This window comes from Pogona vitticeps, chromosome 4 (assembly GCF_051106095.1).
Source record: "Pogona vitticeps strain Pit_001003342236 chromosome 4, PviZW2.1, whole genome shotgun sequence".
NCBI classification, from domain to species: domain Eukaryota; kingdom Metazoa; phylum Chordata; class Lepidosauria; order Squamata; family Agamidae; genus Pogona; species Pogona vitticeps.
Genome location: NC_135786.1, coordinates 183,675,474 through 183,697,832, shown reverse-complemented (window position 1 = coordinate 183,697,832; position 22,359 = coordinate 183,675,474). Strand labels below are relative to the sequence as shown.

General features: G+C 42.8%; 1 protein-coding gene and 1 long non-coding RNA gene across 3 annotated transcripts in view; one reads left to right on the top strand and one right to left on the bottom strand.

Annotated features, from left to right (window-relative positions):
* Positions 1-3,224, top strand: part of SMCHD1 (structural maintenance of chromosomes flexible hinge domain containing 1) — a 123,030-nt gene extending 119,806 nt beyond the window's left edge. For both annotated transcript variants that reach the window (XM_072998827.2, XM_072998825.2), the window contains exon 48: positions 2,871-3,224. In XM_072998827.2, the coding sequence (XP_072854928.2) occupies positions 2,871-2,973 (103 nt within the window). In that variant the 3' untranslated portion in view covers positions 2,974-3,224. The remainder of the gene's footprint in view (positions 1-2,870) is intronic.
* On the bottom strand, positions 646-16,025 carry LOC144588560 (uncharacterized). Its single transcript, XR_013544174.1, has 2 exons — positions 15,894-16,025; positions 646-676 (listed from the first exon to the last, which is right to left on the bottom strand). It is a non-coding gene; the product is annotated as an uncharacterized LOC144588560 (long non-coding RNA).
* Between the last annotated feature and the right edge of the window lie 6,334 nt (positions 16,026-22,359).

Here is a 22,359-nt window from a genome sequence, read left to right as displayed (position 1 = left end):
TCTAGAGGTCTTTCTCTGGTTGTCCCACCAGAATTTCAACATAAACTCGTTGTATACTAAGTGTTGGATGGAGGGGTTATAAGGCATAGATCACTGCAAGTCCTGTGGCCTCTGGGTGTTCTGCATCTTCTTACCCACTGTGCTGCTAGGCCAGATACTGAGCTAAGTAAGGATTGAAAGTATCAGGTAATTTTAATAGCTCCCTACTGGCCATAAAATGGATTGTTCCTCAGCATCTTAGCTATGATTCAAGTAGATATGGCACTTCCAGCTTTCAAAGACTTGTTAAATTAAGTGAGATCAGTCACATGAAACAAGAGTGCATCTAAGTACACATAGCTCCTGAAAGGGAGTGCTTGCTGAAGAAAATGTATTCTGCCCATACCATTGACATGATTCTATGCTTGAAGACCGAGATAGCCCTTCTTCTTTTTCAGGGAGGCAGGTAATATTTCTCAGCATCAAATTAATTCCACTCAGCATGCAAAGGAATGTGCATCAAAGTCTTCAGTAGATGCTATGATGTTATCAGCTTTTGGGCTTTATTGTGACTTTATTTGATGGTAAGATATTGGGCTGTGGAGCCAGAGGCTGAGAGCTTGGTTCCCCACTGCGCCTCCTGGGAGAAGAGTCAGTCTATGGAGCCATGGGCAAGCTGCACTGTCACAGGGCACCCCTAGAAGAAGGAAATAGCAAACCACTTCTAGATGTTATCTAATGAGGAAATCCTGAAGTCAGAATTGACTTGACAGCATGGAATTATTATAATTATACTCTGGTGGATTTCAGTGGCCTCAGAGATTTCTCTGAAAAGACCATTGAAAAGTAGATTAGTGACCACAAACTTTCTAATGATGTTCCCCAACAAAAAGTCATAACTGCACAAAATTGTAATTGTGAAATGCTTTTGAATAGTGACTCTTTCCAATCTTCTTCCCTTCTTCTGGGAAGATAGTTAGTTCTTCTTCTGGTCTACAGTTAGTCTTTCTTTTCTTACCTTAAAAAAAGTTGGCTTTCTCCCCCATTCCTACTGTTTATGGCATCTACAAACCCATTTAAGAAGTGTGCCACTTGTAAAAATAAAATCTAACGGACAGAGTGCCTCTGTTGCCTAGGAAAGGGACACCAGATACAGACATGCCAGATTTGCAAACATTTCACTAAAATTGCTTTTAAGAGCAGGCAATTGAGACTTCCAAGTTCTATTTCTGAGGAAGGTCATTACAGGCCATTGACATTATTTTGAAACAAACATTAACATTGACAATAGGTATTTGTAAAACATCTTCCAAGAAAGTGCTTATAGAGTCCAAGCAAACAGATATAACTTTAATAAATGCTCAGGATGACTCGATTTCACAAGTATCAGAACCATCATAACAAGTCATCTCCAAAAGAGTCAACTTTGAATGCCTACTACATTGAAACCAACACCCTCAGGGTCAAAAAAAGAAAGAAACTCATTACTGATATTCAAGATAGTTAGAAAGCTAAAGTTGTAACTGTAAAGACAAAACTGGACAGATGAAATAACTACCATTCATTGTGCTTTGACTTTCAACACCACAGCCCACTACATCACAGAACAGAGAACAAAGTTATCTTACTTGTTTGAGATCGGTATTAGAAGATGAGGCTCCACATCAGTCCCACAGATTCAACAGCATTTAGTCATTTATCAGAATGGAGTCACTTAACACATTTATCAGAGATTGAACTAAGATCTCAGATAAAGAAAATTCTAAGTGTAATAGACATAAACAAACAGAAAAACAGTATCAACATCAGTGGTCTATTGATAGATCTCATTGGAATCAGGATCTCTGCATTCATAGGTATCAAGGGACAAAAGTTTGCTTTTGTAACACTTGATCTTTGAACAGTTTTCTATGCTTCCAGATGATCCACCTTCTCCTTGGCACCTGTGGTTAATTGAATTTTGCTGCTATGTTGCACAAAACTCAGAAACTGAGGGAAAGGCATGCGGAACTTGTGCTGTGAGGTGGAGAGACCATTGGTCAGAGCTTTCAGTCTGGAAGATTGCGAAAGGGGTGGCTTTGTCCTAGCACAGGCCTATTAGTGTGAATACATAGATTACTCAAATAACAAATGTTGTATAAGCAACACATTTTTCCGTCTACTTTATGCAATTTCTTGTTACTATGTGCCATCAAGTCACTTCCAGCATCTAATGACCTTAATGGGGTTTTCAAGATATATGAGATGTTCAAAGACTGGTTTACCATTGCCACTCACAAGTGAGTTTCCATTGTCGTGAATGGATTTAAACCCAAATTTCCTCAGTTGCAAAGCAAAAGGGTGCTGGCCCATAGCATTTAAAGCACCTCTGGGAGGTTTACAAATTAATTATTCAGGCTACATATTGTCCCCTCAGGAAGCTGGGTACTCAATTTACCAAAAGGATTGAAGGCTAAGTCAACCTGGAGCTGGCTGCCTTCAGCCCATTGGGATCAAACTCAGGTTGTGAGCAGAGTCTTTGATTGCAGTACTGCAGTTTAACTACTGTGCCACAAAACTCCTAACCTATACCATGCTGACTTTCCTTTCTGATTTATTTTCTCCCATTTTCAATTTTTGACTGTTGCTTGTTTATAGGATTATTTAATGATGTTATGAATTTACACCGGAAAAAATGTGTAGTCTTATTTTTAAAAAGAAATTATAAATGGTGCTTTATAATTTGAATTATTTATTTATTTATTTATTTATTTATTTATTTATTTATTTATTTATTTATTTATTTATTTATTTATTTATTTATTTATTTTTATTTTTATTTTTATTTTATTTATTAAGTTCATTTCTAAAATGACTATTTATTATTTATTTATTTATGCATATTTTTATAGACCAGAAGAATCGGTCTCATCTTCTCCCATGAAGAAACAGCAGCAAACAGCAACTCTTACATCAAATATGAATGGAACCCCCAAAAGAAAGAAAACAGAATAATCACATGTGTAAAAAAATAGTTGCATACTGAAATAGGTATACTAAAAGGGAAAAAAGTAAAGTTACTGCCATATTTTTATACTGATCGAGAAGTGTTCTAGTTTATGACGACAACTAGCTATATGCTGATTTGTATACTTTTTTATTACTATTGCGCCTCATTTATTAAATTTTGATATGTGGAAGTCATGCATTTTTATTTATGTATTTTTTTTCTTCAATTTTGGCAATAAAATTGTTACAGTACTAAAGATTTTTCTAGTACAGTATAATGTGATGATTGATGTTGGTGAAAACATAATGAGAGCTTTTTTAAAACAAACTTTTTTTATTTATTTCATTGTTCTAAACTGGCTTTATACTGTATATACCAAATGAAAAAGCACAATATCACAGTTCGTTTCACTAAATGTCAGTAACATCTTGTGTCCACATGCAAAGGCTTTAGGAATTCGTAATCCATGTTAAAACTATAACAAATATCTTAATATAAGTAGTGAATGTGTGTAAAATGAAGATGTGATAGACCATTCACCTTTTATACTTTCACATACTGACTATCAGTACCAGTAGCAGGCTCCATTTAGTGAATGTTATGGTTCCATTAAAAGACACAGTAGAACTGAAATGCCTAAAATCTCCCGACTAGAAATGAGCACAAAGCGAGCCACAAACCAAAAAAATTGTCTGGTCTATGGTTCATTTCACGACCCAGTTTTGGGATCCCATTTTTTGCCAAAGCAAAATGAAACACCAAACTTCTCTCCCTTTGGTGTTTTGTGTGCTTCGGCAAAAGGGGATACTGACCTTCCCACTGCCCTGAAAACTGGATTTATTTGAAAGATATAGCATAAAATAAAAAACAGATTTAGAAATGGCATTAGTAAATATTAAGATACTGTTCCCCAATGTGTAACAGTTGCAATAGCTGGTTAAAAGGAGAACTGAAGAGAAAAGGTCAAGCTTTGCTTGACTCCAGCGCAGAAGGGTCAATGCATCAGGAAGATATTTCCATGATTTGGGGAGTACTGCTGATAAATCATTATCTCTTGTACCTACTATCTTGATGCATCTGAACAGCAGACACTCAAGAATGACCCAGAGATCAAATTTTATCATAGAGGCAGGACTACATGGATGAAAGTGATCCTCCAAATAAGCTACTTCAAGGCTGTTCTGTGCTTTAGAAGTTGAGACCAAAACTTTGAATTGGGCTTGGAAACATACTGGCAGACAATATGTGTTGTGGACTGGTGACTTGAGTGTGACATAACGCTTTAACATTTTCTGTACTTAAAATCTGTAGAATGAACAGTGTGATGTGCAGAGGACAAGTCATAAATGTAATCGAAAACTTTCAAAAGGAAGGAAAAATATAGAATCTGCAAAATAAAGTTATTTCACATTTGTTCTCTATCTGTTGTTACAAGACTTCAGTGAAAGGACAAACACCTCATACTACCCAGTATATCAAGGGAGTTCGTAATGGTGATATTTAGGATAAAGTTAAATCCTACAGCTCTGTGTAACGGTTTTTAACATGTTTAAAGCTACACGACAGCTCTTTGCTCTGTACGCCACTCTGCTGTCCAAAATATGTAAGGCATCCTGGTCTAGCCCTACTACATTCTAACTAACTTAGTCTCAGCGCATATGCTTTCAAGAGAAGAGTGCTACAACAGTTGAATTCCACCAGGTAGAAGCAGCCATGATTCTTGCTTGTGGTCTCTGTAATTTACATATATGAGCCTTTCAACTGCTTAGAACCACACCCAGAATCTTGTAGAACTGAGTAGCTTTTAACGGAACCCTTCCACTACCTCGCTACAGCACATGTATAGTGCACTTCAGTTCAATTCTCTTAAGTTCCATTTTGTCCTACATCAAACCAACATCATTAGTAACACTCTTGAATTGTTAACTCAGTAGTTTGCCTTTCATTTATTTTCTTCAGTATTTTCATTGTTAATTTCTTAGTTTGATTTACTTTTTGTTTCACTGCCCCATTTTATTTTTCTTGCTATTGTTTCAAGCTCTTCCCATTTCTTACAACCTTCAAGGCTCTTTTCAACAAGTGTGTCTCATGGGGAGTGGGGGGAGACTACCTCTAGAGATGGTCTCTTTATTGTTTAGGAACAACCCGTCCCTCTCAGTCCTGCAAAGGATTTGAAAAAAACAAGATCTCAGGCTTCTACAACTTAAGCTACACCTATTAGTTTGGGAGCATTCCCTAAAAACAGCTGATAAGGTTGCCTTTAATGAACCTCTTCACACTGCTTTTGTTGAATCTGAAAACATTTTCATTTTTCCAAAGTCATTCTGCATGGTCACTTTATCACCAATTCTCCCTCTTAGGATTAGTGATTGGTTTGCATCTATGCACCAGAGTTACATTTCTTTATTTCTTTATGTTTATTTCCTGGAGATACCTGATCTGGCCATGATGACACATGCCTTAGTTACATCCCAGCTGGACCACTATAACACACTTTATGTAGGGCTGCCTTTGGAAATGCTGGGAAACTTCAGCAGGTCCAAAATGCCACAGCCAGATTGTTACAGGGCTCACATAACCCACCTGTTACAGCAGCTCCATTGGCTGCCGGTTAGTTTCCAGGCATAATTCAAAGTGCTGGTTTTAACCTATAAAGCCCTTAACAGTTTGTGTCCAAGCTATATCAAAGACCACATCTCTGTTTATGAGCTTGTCCGGGTGTTTAGATTACAGGGGAGGCCTTTCTCTCAGTCCCACTACCTTCACAGTTGCACCTGGTGGGGATACAGGAGAGGCCCTTCTCTGTTGCTGCTCCCAGACTCTCGAACTCCCTCCCACAGGCTAGGCTAACCCCATCTTTGCTGTCTTTCAACAAGCAGGTGAATACCTTATTTTCATGCAGGCTTTCCCTTAGTGACTGGCTGTCTAAAAGGGGTTTTTTAAATGGGATAGTTTGTATTTTTGTTGTTTTTAAATCTGTTTTAAGAATGTTTTTACCTAACATTTTTAATATGTTTATTTAATACTTTTTAGATATTTGTATACCTTACTGTTTTTAGCTTTCAAGTACTGTGTTTTTAGTTATGTAAACTGCTTTGGGTCCTTTTTAGGAGAAAGGATAAAAAAATTAAATAAATGAATGAATAAATAATTTCTACATCTCCATCATCCTTCCCATTATCAGTATCTCCATTTTTCATTTGGTTGTAATTTCTACTAGTTCAGAGTTCTGTCCTTCCATTTGGTAATAGCCACATGTTTAGAATATGTATGGCTCTTTCTGTGCACACAAGGTATATGTGTCTTGTGCTACATCTTACTTGAGTGCTATAACCACAGTTTCTTTTGATTTTGTCATCACCAGAGTAAAATACTTTATCATTATCTGACTGAGAATGTCCTGATCCAACCCACTTCAGTTCAGTCACATTAAGTCCTGCGGTGTTTAAATGACTCATTTCTCGCTTTACATCTTCAAATTTATTTTGATTCACACTTCTTATATTCTACGTATCAGTTCTATGTGCTATGCAGCATCGGACTTTCCTTTTGTCTCTGTGCACACTGGCCACTAAATTACCTTTCCATGTTAACTTAGTTTCTTCTTTGTGGCCTCTGTGAATCACACCCTGGGTAATCCGCGCATGTAAGGCCAAAACAATTCCTTCCCCCCCCCCCAAGTCCTTAGACCTATTTTTGGTCCGTTTCAACGCTGTGTGGCCTGCAGCAATACAATTCCACACTCTGACGGCCATGTGAAATGCCTTTTCTGCCTCAGCGAGACTCATCAAACCTTATAGTGTCTCCATTGTAAGAACTTAAAACGCGGAGTCCTCCGCAGCTGCCTTTCTCACCTTAAATTGCAGCTCTGGGAGCAATCTCTCCAGCCGACTAATCCCATGGCACAACCTCCCTGTAAGTCCATATCCCACGCTAAGGCCACGGACAAGGCAGTCTCCAAGGTGGCAAAACACCACCAGGCACCTACTCCTTCCTGCTCTGATTCCATACCTTTCACCTCTACAATCCCACGAGTTCACAAAACTAGAGTCAAAGCCAAAGTCCTCAACATCGAAGGCTGCATCCAAGAGGAATCTGTTCCACAGACACTTCCTTGGCACCTCCACCATCGCCTCCAAAGAAGGCTAAATCCTTGAAGTCGAAGCCTCTTCCAGCCATTCCCCTGACTCCGCAGCCACTGGAGTCTGGAGATCTCATTTTTGTCAGTTTCCTTTCAGACAAGGAACCACTTCCACCTCATCAACAGTCTCCCGAATGGGAACAGTGGGTCAACCAGCTGACAGCCTCTTCTAGCAGCCCACAACAATCTTCGGACTCTTTGAGCGCATCCTACTGTCCATGTATGCCTACCACCTCAGTCTCTGGCACATCAGCAAAGACATCAAGCCTCTAAGAGGCTTACCTCCGCTTACCCTCACACATGGAAATGGAGTACACTCAGCACCATCATCGGTGCCCAATGGAAAAGCGCACTGAACATCATCGACCAGACATTCTTCCTGGTCTTCGAGTGCAGCCAGAACATGCTGCCCCTCCTAGGGAGGCTTTGGAGTCGAAATGATCCTCATGATCGCTCTGAGATGCTTGGCACCACGTATCCACTGGCACCAAAAAGGTCCAAGCAAGCTGACCAATATTCCTTGACTCCTAGCATGTTTTCAGTTCTGGCAAGTTACTACTTCCCGGCTCATCCAGAAGACCGCAAGCATTCATCCCGCTCTGCATCTCCAGCATCTGTCTATTCCACTATGATACAGTGTGGTCCATCAATGCCTTTTCCATTGTGACAGCGGTCTCGATACCGACAACAACCTCCATTCGAACACAAACTTGACACTGATTCCTTTGATATCAATAATCCTCAACATCTAATAGTGTCCATGGACTCACCCACGGTCTCTGCAGCAACCGAAGACCCTTGATATTAGCCCTTGTCCACGGGCATACTTTTGATCTCGATACCCGTTGAAGACCCTCAATATTGACAGTTGTCCATCAACGCACCTTTGATATTGGCATCTTGAAGTCGATACTGATACTTCGAAGATCATCCTCTTGATGTCGATGTCATTCGACAGTCAGTAAACTCACGGCACGCTCCCGAACAGTCTGAACATGGCTCTAGACCTCAAACATCATCAGTATTACTAATATCTCTAGACACAGATCTGGCAGATACAGATCCTCCATCTCCAGCTAAGCATGTTCAAACTTACGCCCAGCTAATGGTCCATATGGTCCCTCAACCTCCAAATTCATAGACCCACGACCAAACCAGCAAATCACCTCTATGACCCCATCTCTAAGGATACTACAACACTGGTCCATGTTTCCATGCTGCCATCTCTTCTCAGCACACCACGCTGCTCCTGGACCAAGCCAGTGTCCTCCCACTCGGTGTCGAAATGCATAGACAACTTCTATCAGGTGCACAACTCAGGTGCTACTTTCTTACAAAAACAGCCGGCGCTAACTCTATACAGTGGTGCCTCGATTTACGAACGTCTCTACTTACGACCATTTCAAGTTATGACCATCTCCAGACGCAAAATTTTGCTTTTGCAACCGGAGCTTCCACTTACGAACAGAAAAAGGCAGTGGGAAAAGGCGGGAAATTCAAATTTCTAACTGTAGGTGGCAACGAGGCTGCTTCTTTGTAACTCTTTCATCCCAGCAGTTAGACAATGTGTGATTGGAGGAGGCTTGGGACTGCCTGGCTTCTGCTTCTAAGTGAGCGTGTGTGTGTCTGCATGGAGGCGTCAGGCTGCCTGGTAAAGTAAGGTGCTGTTTTCTGCTTTTTAAAAACTGTTCCCGGGTGTTTTTGCAGCGTGGTTTTAGGCTGGGGGGGGTTATGTTTCTGTGCTGTGATGGCTCTTGGGGGGGTTGGTTGTTTTTTGGTTGTTTTTTCCCCATTTCCGATGGATCTTGGGGGTTTTGTTGCTTTTTGAAGTGTTTTCCCCATTTCCGATGGGGGATTTGGTTGCCTTTGGGGTTTTTTCCCCATTTCCGATGGGTCTTGGGGGTTGTTTGTTTTTTGGCTTCCCCCCATTTCCGATGGGTCTTGGGGGGTTTGGTTGCTTTTTGGGTTTTTTCTCCCATTTCCCATCGGATGGGATGGGAAGTCTTGCATGCTTCCCTTGCTTATCCCTTTGTTCTCTTTGCATTTCTGATCTGCTCTGTTTGTTTTCTGTGCATTTCCGACCTGATCCCTTTGTTCTTTGTGCATTTCCAGTCTGCTCCATTTGTTTTCTGTGCATTTCCGATGGGTCTTGCACGCTTGATTGCTTTTCTCCCCCCCCCTTAAGACGGAAGGGATTAATCACGTTTCCAATGAGTCTTGCAGTGATTTTTTTGGTGATTTTTTTTCCTTCGGCCGGAACAGATTAATTGCATTTCAGTGCATACGTATGGGAAATGGTGCTTAGTCTTACGACCATTTCGAGTTTCGTCCATCTTCTGGAACGGATTATGGTTGTAAGTTGAAGCACCACTGTATTTGTCGAAGCGTCACAATCTCACTCTCAACACAGGCAAATCCTGATACCACCTGTTACATACAGCACTGATGTTACCTGTCTGTCATGGGTTTGGAGGGAAAGTTCCATCCTATGGGGAGTGGAAGGCGGGACATCAGGAGGAGGGGCTGTACTGTATAAATATGTGGAGCGTGTGTGGTGAAGAGACATACTGAGAGATGCTGAGAGACGCTGGGTTGTGACGAAGCAGCAGCTGGGAAGAAGAAGCTGTTGTGGGAGTCTGTGTGTCAGACAGGGTACTACTGTGTGTCAGAGTACCAACCTGATAGGTTCAGGTGTCTGTTGGTTAGCCAGAACTGATAGGTTCAGGGTCTGTGCTTCAAGTTAAGGGTTCTGGGTGAACCTAACTGTATGCTTGTATGAGTGAGAATAAGCCACGTTACTTTATTTTATTCACCTGATTGTTTATTTTTCCCTGTGTGTATTTAAATAAACCTTAATCTTTATTTGTTTAAAAATCCATCCCTGGTCTGTGTGACTTCTTATAGGGAATGGTTGGTGGCAGCTTAGTGTAACTGTGTGACATATCCCAGTAGGTCTGGGTTTGTCACATTGATTGGTGTCCAGCGTGTGGGATACGACTGGTCCAGTTGTCCAGCGGTCCAGCAAAGCTTTGGCAAGTGGGCCCAGAGCAAGGGGGGTCTAGTCAGGGACAGTCTGAGGCGCGTAGGTAATCTTCTAGGTGTACCTCACGGGGAGGTGCACTAGTGGAAGAACGTGCCAACTGGGGAGACTTAGATTAAGGTGCTCTGAGGTAGCCTAGTTTTGGCGGGAAAAAGCTGAGGCAAAACTGCGTAGTAACAGCGAGCTAGCTTGCCAGCTGAGAGGCCCAGCAGAGGGGGGTAGGCTCTGACTCGATACTGTTGCAAGTTAGTGCTGAAGAACAGCAGCAATCTCTAGGGAAAGCTGGTTCTGAGGCAAGAGGAAAAAAGTGGTCGTTTTATTTTGAGGCTTGACTTTTTAAAGCAGCCTGTTCTGAGGGGGGATTATGCCCTTGACTCGAAGCCAGATGGCCGAAATGAGTGAAGTGAAAGACCCCCAGACTGACCAAGGTTCTGAGGATGAATTTGGCTCAGTGCAGGGTGACAGCACAGGAGAGCAGAACCCAGAACTCAGAAAATTGCTCATAGCCCAACAGCATGAACTGAGGATGAGGCAATTTGAAGTGGAGGAAAGGTTAGAGAGAGAAAAAATGGAGGAAAGGGAAAGAGAGAAACAGCGGCAATTTGAATTAGAGAGAGAGAGATTGGAAAGAGAAGAAAGATTAGAGAGAGAGAAAATTGCTCTGGAAAAAGAACGGATGGTGTATGAGTTAAGAAAATTGGAAATGATGAACCAGAACAATAATAACAATAGGGATTCTGAGGGAGGCCAATTGTCTAAGGCTGACCTGAAGAAATTCCCTGTGTACCACAAGGGAGATTGTCCTGAAGTGTTCTTTTCCTTAGTGGAAAGAGCGTTTGTGGACTTCTCAGTGAGGGAAACTGAGAAGATGACCATCATGCGATCTTTAATCAGTGGTAGCCTGGCTGAGGTTTATGCCGAGATGCCTGAGGAACTGATGAAAGATTTTGCAGAGTTTAAGAAACTGGTGTTTGCCAGACATGGGATAAATGCAGAGCAGCTGAGACAAAGATTCAGGTCCCTCACCAAGAAGCCAGAGCAGACTTTTACCCAAGTGGGGGCCCAATTGGTGAGGCTGCTTGAGAAATGGCTATCGCAGGAAGGAACAGAGACCTATGAGCAGCTTAAAGACTTGATAGCACTGGAACAGTTCTATTCAGTCCTGCATGGGGAATTGAAATTCCAGGTGAGGGAGAGGAAACCGAAATCTGTGGCAGCGGCCGCAGAGATCGCAGATTTTATTTCCCAAATAAGAAAGCCCTTGGGTGAGGGGAAATCTGTAGGTAAACCCAAAGAAACCTACAGCAAGTACTCTCAGGGACCAGGGAAAAACCAGCAAGGGGGAGGGGCCCATGGTGAAGGGAAGCCCTCAGACATGAAACAAAGACCTCAGATTTTGGAGGGAAAACCAAAACAAGATGAAAGAGAATCAAAATACACCAGAAAATGTTATTTCTGTCAGGGAAAGGGTCATCTAATCTCAGAGTGTGAGAAATTAAAGCAGCTAAAAGGAATGGTGCCTCAGAATTCTAGTGGGACCAAGCCAAAAGCTGTGTTCTGTGTCCAGAAAGAGCAAGGCTCAGTGTCACTGAGGGAGCCGGTTGCCATGGCTACTCAGTCTGGAACAGCTACCTCTGCTGATCAGGCTGAGGAAAATGGTCCTCTTATAGAGGTAAAGCGCTGCTTGCTGGTGAAAACAGATTCTCAATTGTTTGAGACAGCAGGGGTGGACGTAGGAATACTTGACCGTCAGTATAGGGGGCTGCGGGACACTTGTTCCCAGGTAACCCTGTGCCATCCAGATATCATCCCTAGGGAGTTTATAATCCCAAATGAGAGCATAAAGGTGGCAGGGATTGAGGGGCAGGTAATCTCTCTGCCAGTAGCAGAGGTACCTGTCAACTTTCAAGGCTGGAGGGGAGATTGGCGGCTAGCGATTTCATCGACTCTGCCAGCAGCCGTGCTCGTGGGAAATGACCTGGCTGAACATGTGAAACGGGTGCTAGTGATTACACGCTCACAAGCCACCACGGGGACAGTTCAGGGGGGTAATGATGAGCCAGAGACGGAAGCAGAGGGGAGTTCAGAAGCTGTGGTGGAAACCTTAACCACAGACAGCAGATTTGGACAGGAGCAAAAGGCAGACGCCACTCTCCAGAAGTGTTTTGAACAGGTGACTGACGCCCAACTAACACCTGAAACCCCAGTGAGATTTCTGGAGGAAAAGGGGATTTTATATAGAGAAACCCTGAGGAATATCTCAAAAGGGGGAGATGGGATCAGAAGTCAGCTGGTGGTACCTGAAAAGTATCGCCCCATGATCTTACAAAGGGGTCACTCTGACATGTTTGCTGCACACTTAGGGGTGAAAGGGCCCCTTGATTTGATCAAACAAAATTGGGAGCAGATCACCCAGGATGACCCACAAGACGTTGTGACTTACATAGACACCTTGATGAATGACCTAAGGAGAAATCTAGAGCTGGCAGCAGAAAACCTGCAAGCTCAGAAGGTCAGACAGAAAACATGGTATGACCACAAAGCTAGAGAAAGGCACTTTGACCCAGGGGAGGAAGTGCTTTGGCTTAGGCCCTGCAGAGAGAACAAACTGCAGCTCAAATGGGCAGGACCATATAGGGTCATTTCCAAGATGTCAGACCTGAACTACCTTATAGAGCAGGAGGAGAACCAAGCAAGGAGGGTGGTTCATGTGAATGCCCTAAAACCCTACTACCGAGGGGAACAGAGGGTTTTATTCGCGATAAAAGCAGCTGAGAGTGAGGAAGCTGAATTGCCCTTCTGGGAGGGTAGAGGGGAAGTAAAATACAACCCAGAGGAGGTAAAGATCAGTCCTGCACTCACCCAAGACCAGCAGCAAGAACTAAAAATGCTGCTTAGTAAATATCAACAGGTGTTTTCCAACAAGCCGGGGATAGTGAAGGGAGTGATGCATCGGATCCACACAGGGGATGCACCCCCGCAGGCAGTATCCCCATACCGAGTAACGGGACCCTATAGGGACAAGGTGCGGAAGGAGCTGGACGAGATGCTTAGGGAGAACATAATCGTCCCCTCTTCTAGTCCTTGGTCCTCTCCGATAGTCCTTGTGGACAAGCCTGATGGGAGCATTAGGTTTTGTGTCGATTACAGGAAGTTAAACCGTGTAACCACTCCTGATGCCTACCCAATGCCCAGGCTAGACAACCTGATTGAAACCATAGGGGGTTGTCGGTTCATCTCATCATTGGACCTGGTAAAGGGATATTGGCAATTAAGAATTGATCCCAGGGATCAAGAAAAGACTGCCTTTTGCAGCCCTTTTGGTCTCTATGAGTTTCGAGTCCTGAGCTTTGGTCTCAGAAATGCACCAGCCACATTCCAAAGGCTGATGGACCAGACCTTGGCAGGGCTCAGTGACTTTACAGTGGCCTACATTGACGACATAGGGATCTTCAGTAATACCTGGGAAGATCACCTGATACACCTGGAGGTAGTACTGCAGAGGTTAAGTGCAGCAGGGCTAACGGTAAAGGCCAGCAAGTGTCAGCTGGGTAGCCCAGAAATAAAATACTTGGGTCACATGGTAGGGGGAGGAGTGATAAAACCCCTGGAGGCCAAAATAGAAGCTGTTCGTGATTGGCCTAGACCCAACACCAAGAAAAAAGTCAAATCATTTCTTGGGTTGGTGGGCTACTACAGAAAGTTCATCCCGAGGTTTAGCGAGATTGCGGCTCCGCTGACCGATCTGACGAGGAAGAAGGCTGATGACCGCATCCCGTGGACCAGCGACTGTGAGGCGGCGTTCCAGAGGTTGAAGGAGGCGTTAATCAACTATCCTGTCCTGTGTGCTCCAGACTTCGACCGGGAGTTCATCATCTACACCGATGCGTCTAACAGCGGGGTAGGAGCAGTTCTGTGCCAGGAGGATGAGAATGGTGACCAGCATCCAGTGTCCTACCTGAGTAGGAAACTTCAAAAAGGTGAGAGACATTTGGCAACCGTGGAGAAGGAGTGTTTGGCCATAGTCTACGCGATCCAGAAGGCCAAGCCTTACATCTGGGGAAGACATTTTATTCTGTGTACTGACCATTCACCATTGCAATGGTTAAAGACAATGAAAACCCACAATAGCAAACTTATGAGGTGGGCTTTAAACCTACAGGACTATGACTTTGAAGTGAAGGTGGTCAGAGGGTCAGTGAACTGTGTTGCTGACGCCTTATCAAGAAGACCGGAAGAATGAAGACGGCGAAAGAACATGGACTATGTGTATATAATGATGACAAAAAGTAAAATGTACCTGGTTTTGAATTGGTTTGTATGAATAAAGGTAAATTGATGTAATGTATATGGTAAATGTTAAAATGCATAATTGCTATGGTTAACTTAGAATGTAAGTATGAGTAAGTATGGTATGGTATGTATAACTGTTTTGAGTATTTTATTCAGGTTGTTTTTTGGTGAAAAGCACGTTAGCTTTCCCCCTACAAAACAACTTATAAAGAGGGGAGGTGTTACATACAGCACTGATGTTACCTGTCTGTCATGGGTTTGGAGGGAAAGTTCCATCCTATGGGGAGTGGAAGGCGGGACATCAGGAGGAGGGGCTGTACTGTATAAATATGTGGAGCGTGTGTGGTGAAGAGACATACTGAGAGATGCTGAGAGACGCTGGGTTGTGACGAAGCAGCAGCTGGGAAGAAGAAGCTGTTGTGGGAGTCTGTGTGTCAGACAGGGTACTACTGTGTGTCAGAGTACCAACCTGATAGGTTCAGGTGTCTGTTGGTTAGCCAGAACTGATAGGTTCAGGGTCTGTGCTTCAAGTTAAGGGTTCTGGGTGAACCTAACTGTATGCTTGTATGAGTGAGAATAAGCCACGTTACTTTATTTTATTCACCTGATTGTTTATTTTTCCCTGTGTGTATTTAAATAAACCTTAATCTTTATTTGTTTAAAAATCCATCCCTGGTCTGTGTGACTTCTTATAGGGAATGGTTGGTGGCAGCTTAGTGTAACTGTGTGACATATCCCAGTAGGTCTGGGTTTGTCACACCACCCAATAAGGATAGCAGGCATATTGACTCTATGGGCAGATGGCTGTACTCCTCTGCCGCCTTTACCATGAGGGTTGCCAATTATCAAGAAGCTATGGGTGCCTATCAATGTTTTCTATGGGACAATATGTCTACCTTTACTGATGCCCGCTCAGAGGACAAGAAAATACTTGCACAAACCTTTCAACAAGAAGGCCTTTTGGTGGCAAAACAGCAGATGTTATCCACCAGACACACGGTTGACGCCACATCTAAATCAATGGCCACCTCTGTAGTGCTTCACCATTTTTCTTGGCTTAGAACCGCTTGTCTAGCAGAAGATGCACACGCTCACATCGAAGACCTCCCATTTGACAGTGTAGGCCTCTTTAATGCAGAGACGGACTATATTCTTGAAAATGTCCCAAAAAAGGACAGCAGCTGGGGCATTTATCCTACTTATCAACAGCGCCCTCCGTGTAACCAATGGTGCCGCCCTTACAATTCATACCAGAAATTCCAACAGGAACCCCAAAGGCAGACATCCTTCATGCCTTATTACAAACAGCAAACCTATTGAGCCAAACTATGTCAACAGAGAGTAACCAGACACAATGACTGCAAACACAAGCAGGACATTTGACATCCAGCCGGCCAAGACTCCAGTACCACATCAAAACAACCTCCCTCCCGTCCTCTGGAAGCACTTACCTATGTGGGAAGACATCACCACAGACTCTTGGGTCGCCTCCATCATAAAGAGCGGGTGGAGTTCCACCAGCTTCCTCTCCTATCCCACATCACCGTGCCTCCATCCCAAACTCTGCAAGAAGAAATTCAGGCATTATTACTCAAGGACACAATAGAACCAATACCGTCACACCAAGCAAGCAAGGTTTTTTCTCTCGCTATTTCATTGTCCCCAAAAAGGACAGAGGTCTCCGACCCATTCTCGACCTCAGGGAGCTCAATCAATACATCAGGAGGCCGTTACAACTACCCCCAAGTACCATATGGTTACTCTCAAGTCCGTCCTTCCCCTGCTATGCAGAAAGGACTGGTTCACAGTGATAGATCTCAGAGATGCATAATTCCATGTCTCCACCTATCCTTCTCACAGGCCTTACCTCCCCTTCCAACTAGGAGCTCATGCTTTCCAATTCAGAATACTGCCATTCAAGCTTGCAACAGCCACCCCCCGTGTCTTTACCAAATTCATGGCACCTGTGGAATCATATCTCAGACTTCACAAGAGCCACATCTTTCCATACATCAATGACTGGCTCCTTTTGGCTCGCTCACATTGCAAAGCACAACACAACATCTCCTTCACCCTGTCCCTTCTCAGGGATCTCAGCCTGGCAGTAAACCTGCAAAAATCCAAAATACACCCCGCAAGTCTAGCTCACTACATAGGAGCAGTTCTGGATTCGAGACCCACTTGGGCTATCCTTCCAACGGACAAGTGTACCAACTTATTAAACTTACTCAGTGCCTTTACTCCCCACGCACCTGTATCTGCACTGATAGTCCACTGTATCCTGGGCACTATGGCATCCATGACCTCAGTAGTCCAACATGTTCATCTCAAAATGAAGTCACTTCAAGCTTGGTTCCTGGCTTCATTCAACCCCATGACAGACTCACCACATATGTTTTTGCGAGTCACTGCAGAACTCACTTCCCAGCTGACTTGGTGGCACTCTGCCCAAAATCTAATGATGGGACGACCTTTTCAACAGCCACGGCCACAAATCCAAGTGACCACAGATGCCAGCCTCACCGGCTGGGGTGCTCACTGCCAAGCCTTACGGATTCATGCACAGTGGTCACAAAGAGAAAAGTTACTCCACATCAACAAGCTGAAGTTGCCAGCAGTAATAAAAGCTTGCAAAGCCTTCAAAAACCACCTTACTGACAAAATGGTTCAGATAGCCACAGACAATACGGCTACAATGTACTATATTCTAAAACAAGGAGGTACCCATTCTCCAAGCCTCCTGTATCTAGCTGTGGACCTCTGGGAGTGGTGCCTAGCCCACCACATATGCCTCATGGCAATACATATAGCAGGTCAGGACAATGACCTCGCGGACTTGCTCAGTCGCAAAGAGTCCCAAGCTCTCGACCATTCAGTCTTTCTCTCACTGTGCAAGCATTGGGGCACACCCACAGTAGACCTCTTTGCCTCCAGGAACAACCGGAAGTTCAAACATTATCATTCCCACGTAAGAGTAGGGGGGGAAACTCCCGCAGAGACGCATTTGTAGGCCATTGCCCCAAGTCATTCACCTGTTTCCACCGTTCCCACTCCTACACAAAGTGGTGGTCTGTCTTTAGCAGGACAAGCCCAATGCTATCCTCATAGACCCACGGTGGCCATGGCAGCCATAGTTCCTGGTCCCTCATCATCATGTTGTTTTGTGTTAGCAGGTGTGGCAGATGGAGCAGTCTGATATATATCACCTGCTCTATCTGCCACACCTGCTAATGCAAAACAACAATCAAATCCTCCACCCAGATCTCCCCACCCTTCATCTGGCAACATGGAGGATTCTGCCTCCCTAATGAATGTCATTCAACAGGCAAAGAAACCTTTAACAAGAAAGGCATATATGTATAAATGGGAAAAGTTTCAATCATTTACTGCTATAGCCTTAGTTCCGTCCATCAATCCTTCTCTTGCTACAGTCCTTTGTTTTCTCTTACAGCTGAAAACCAAGGATCTCTCTCTTTCATCTCTCAAGGTTTATCTTTCCATGATTGTTGCTCATCAGCCACCAGCTTCCCCTGCAGCTGGATTCTTCAGATATCCTACTCTAAAGCGTTTCCTTAAAGGACTGTCACATATATATCCAGATGTGCGTCCAGCATCACCTCAGTGGTTGCTAACGCTGGTCCTGCAACAACTTACAAGGGTTCCATTTGAGCCCCTTGCATCGATCAACCTCCTTACTTTCAAAACAGCATTCCTCGTGGCTATTACTTCAGCACAACATGCTAGTGAACTGGGGGCCTTGAGATCTGACGACCCATATTTCCAGTTCTACCCAGATAAGGTTAGACTATTTGTAAATATTTCCTTTCTACCCAAAGTTGTCTTCCAGTTCCACCTCTCCCCATCCTTTTTTCCATCTCCGTCTGCTTCACACAAGAAAAGATCCTCCACACCTTGGGTGTGAGAAGGGCTCTTACTTTTTATATATCCCGTACTCAACCTTTTAGGCGCTCAGCTCAACTATTTGTCAGCCACCAGCTTCCTGCTAAAGGCCTCCAGGTTACCTCACAAAAGATATCCACGTGCGTTACCTCCACCATTCAGATGGCTTATCAGCTTGCTGGAGTTCCAGTGCCACAGAGTATCCACCTTCATTCTACTAGGGTGTTGGCAACTTCTACAGCGTTTCTTAGAGGCATTTCCCTACAGGATGTCTGCACCTCTGCCACCTGGTCACAGCCATCCACGTTCATCAACCACTATAGATTGGACATTTGGCAGAAGTCTGTTGCTGCTTTTGGGTGCACTGTATTGTCATCTACCTTAGTGTGACACCCTCCTCCAGGTAAGACAGCTTGTTAGTCACCCAGGGTGTGATTCACAGCGGCCAAGAAGAATGACAGGTTACCTACCTGTAATTGTAGTTCTTCAAGTGGACCTCTGTGATTCACACATCCCGACCCGGTCTCCCTTCTATCACGCCATGTTCCTTGTATGCAACGGTTGACATGACTGAAGGGAGAGGGTATGTACTAATGTATCTTTTTGCTATCACAGAAGCTCTAGGATTTCCGATGAGGCTCTGTGCATGAGCTTGCCCAAGACACACAGGCTGGCTGTACTTGCAGGAAGCACAGTAAGGAATCAAACTCCCAACCTCTGCCTGCACAGCCTAGCTCCCATATCTTCAGGGAAGATAGAGGTGGGAAAATCTTCTCTGGCCATTTGCAGGCAAGAAAGACCACTGGCAGGGATTTCCTCATACTCACAGGGTGTTTGGATTCATTCATGTCCAGTCTGTGTATTCAGTTAGTGCAAATGTTACAAAAACCTCCAGTGACCTTTCTGAAGGAAAGCAAACCTGGTATAAACACTGCATTTCTGGAAATTCTTACCTCCTAGAACAGTAAATGAAAACTTAGCAATATATTCCTTCCTCTCCTTTCACAACTTACCATCAGAGTCAATTTGGACTCTTGTCTATAATTTTGCTGCACCGTCCTTGAAGGCATTCTGCCAAGCTTGTAGAAGTAGAATTTTCTCCATAAAAGCTTGCCATTTGTTTGGTGTTTTTTTATTAGTCCAATCAAAAGTATCGCTCACTCTTACATTTGTGTAATCCTGGGGACCACACAGCCTTTTCCTTGTTTGTTCTACCCTCATTCAGCAGCATATGGCCAACAACAACAAAGCTTCCACAATCTTTGGTTATCAAATTTAAAACAATTGCCAAAAGCTTCTAATTTGCTTCCTGAAATCCAAAAATAAGTGGTTCTGCAAACATACCTCACCCACAAAATTTTAGTACTTGAGTCCTAATTTTTAGGTTTCCCCTCAAGCACCATTAATGCTCAGAAATAATAATAACAATACAAAGTGATGGTTAGTTTTGGAGATTAATTATTGCTAAGGTAAAACTTCCCTAAATTGAAAGATACTGTATCAGTGATTGAGAACACCTGAAAAGAAATGGTGTCTATTATTTTATTGCGTTGCATATTTCAGTGTACAACTTTTACAAGTTATTAAAAACAACACACTTTTATAACCTACAAAAAAAGTTCTTACAGGCAAATCACAGATATGATTTCAAACTGCCTTGTATTTCCTAATATGCTGAGTGAAAAACCATTATGTTATAGGATTCTTTGTTTTTAATTTGCAAATATAATTGCAACATTAAACAAAATAACTCTTGCTTTGCTCTCAGAATGCTTTCCTGCTCTGATTAGGTGAACCTATCTTTGGAACATGTTTGTTATCTCTTGTGTGAATGTTCAGTTTTCATGACACCTCTTTCATTAAGCCATCAGTTCTGAAAAATGTCACAGTATATCCTACAATTGGGAGTGCCAGAAGCTATTATACAGGAGGAGAAGCAATTGGGTTTAATTAAAATAATAAATTTTACACTATCAGTTAATCAGGACAAATTGGCACATGGTTTTCAGCAAAACCTTTTTCTCTTGAGTTTTTTTTTTTAGAGGGGGTGTTATCTGTTAGAGTGATTGTGCTGAGATTTTTTACCTCTTCCTTTCCCTTGACTTGCCCCCCCCCCCAGTTTTATGTTCCAGTATTGAAGTCTGGAAATATACGCGAGTTCAAAATAAATACACTCTGAGTCTTAAAGTCCTTGAAAAAACAAACTGTTATGTCTCTAAAACTGTTATGAGTATTGGTAATTCCCTTTATAATTAGCTGAAAATAAAATACAAGATACGAACAGCTACAGCACAGGCAAATGAGAAGGAGAAAATAGCTTTAAAAATCCCAGCTTCTATGCAGTCATTTGTTTCACAGTTAAACTAGCCCTTTGCACGTGATTTAGGCAGAAACGGGGAAAATCTTTACTTACAATTGATCTTCAGTTACAATCAGAAGAGTAAGAAAGGGTATTCCAACCTTAATCATGTGGGAGGATGAATTTGCCATGCTGTCTACGTGGTCCAAAGCACAGATGCAGAAAAGTACATGTCTATCTGATTGATCAGAGGAAGAGAGGACAAAGCAAGCAGGACAAAAAGGAATGAAGGTAAGCCAGAAGCATGAGAAAAGAACTTTGATAATTGGTTAGTCAGAAAGGAGAGAATCCCTTCAGGTCCTAAAAATGTTCCTCCCATCGATATCCAGTGTTACAAAGCATGCAAGACAGTTGATTTCTCCAACAAAAACTTCATTTTCTACTTACGTGTATTCATAGAGGTTTACTTATTTCAAAGAGTGGTCATTATGGTAGCTTGTTGTGGCAAACATGAGTAAGAATCTTGCAGCATTCTAAAAGCTAATGAGTTTATTACAGAATTAATTTTCAGTATAAAACAATACACTGTAGTGCTACAGTACATGCTCCTACAAGGTGATTGTGTATGCATCCCCACAGCTCTTGCAAGCTCCCCTTTGTATGCTCAGTCTTGCACATCTTGTGAGACTGATCATGTCAATAGTTGTTTGGCTGCATAAGAAGGGGATGCCAGAGGATGGAAATACTTATATCATCCCCCACTTCCATCGAGCAGGATACTGGCCTATATGTTTTCAATTTTGCTTTGTATGCCCAGATCAGGCTTTCAAAATGACTTGAGAACATATCCTGGGAATAAAGAAAAATTATTGGATTTGTTTTGGTATCAACAAAAATTTGGAGAGTAAGCAGATTTTAATGGAAAGCTGCTTAAAATCTAGTATGTACAGATCAATCCAGCATAACAGGCTTGCACTGTATAGAATTGTGCAGTTGTTACTGGTCATAAAATGAATTGTTTTGTTTTGTGGGCAGACATGTCTGTTTAACTGTGTATTTAGTGGGATAATAGTCAGAGAAACAAAAGACTCCTGAGACTCATGTATCTGAGTAATGAAGTCCATATGGTTGCCTTCCAAATATAGTTTGCCATTTATGGCATCAATGTACACTCTAGACTCCAAAGACAATTAAAGCAATGCATCTAGTATTCCAACTGCCACTGGATAAAGTTTTGGGACTATGTTTTTGTTTTACAACAAAGATAGACATTTGCCAGATATGTAAATATATACAATTTGACAGGAATAAAGCTAGGTACCATAATCCAGAATAAAGTACAGTATTTGTACAAGTAATCTCCTGCTACAGGCAGCCAATGACCTAGCATGTCCTTCATCCACTCACTTTGTCTTGACAGACATTATGCATTATCTGGCTGCTGAAAGGTTCTGGAATCCATCAAGACTGAGTGTCCAAATATAAAGGGAAAGCCTAGAGAGTGTTGTTCTTGCCCCTACATGACATGTTGCACCTGCTAAAATTCTTTATTTTACATGTCTATTGAAGAGATCATAATACTTTCTCAAAAGATATATTAGATGTCCTGAATCTGTAGCTTCCCAATGGTATGCATGTCAGTCCTTTTCTACTACACCTCCTGGCTTCTTAAATGAAAGCCCTGGCAACATAGCCAATACATTGTCCAAAATGATATC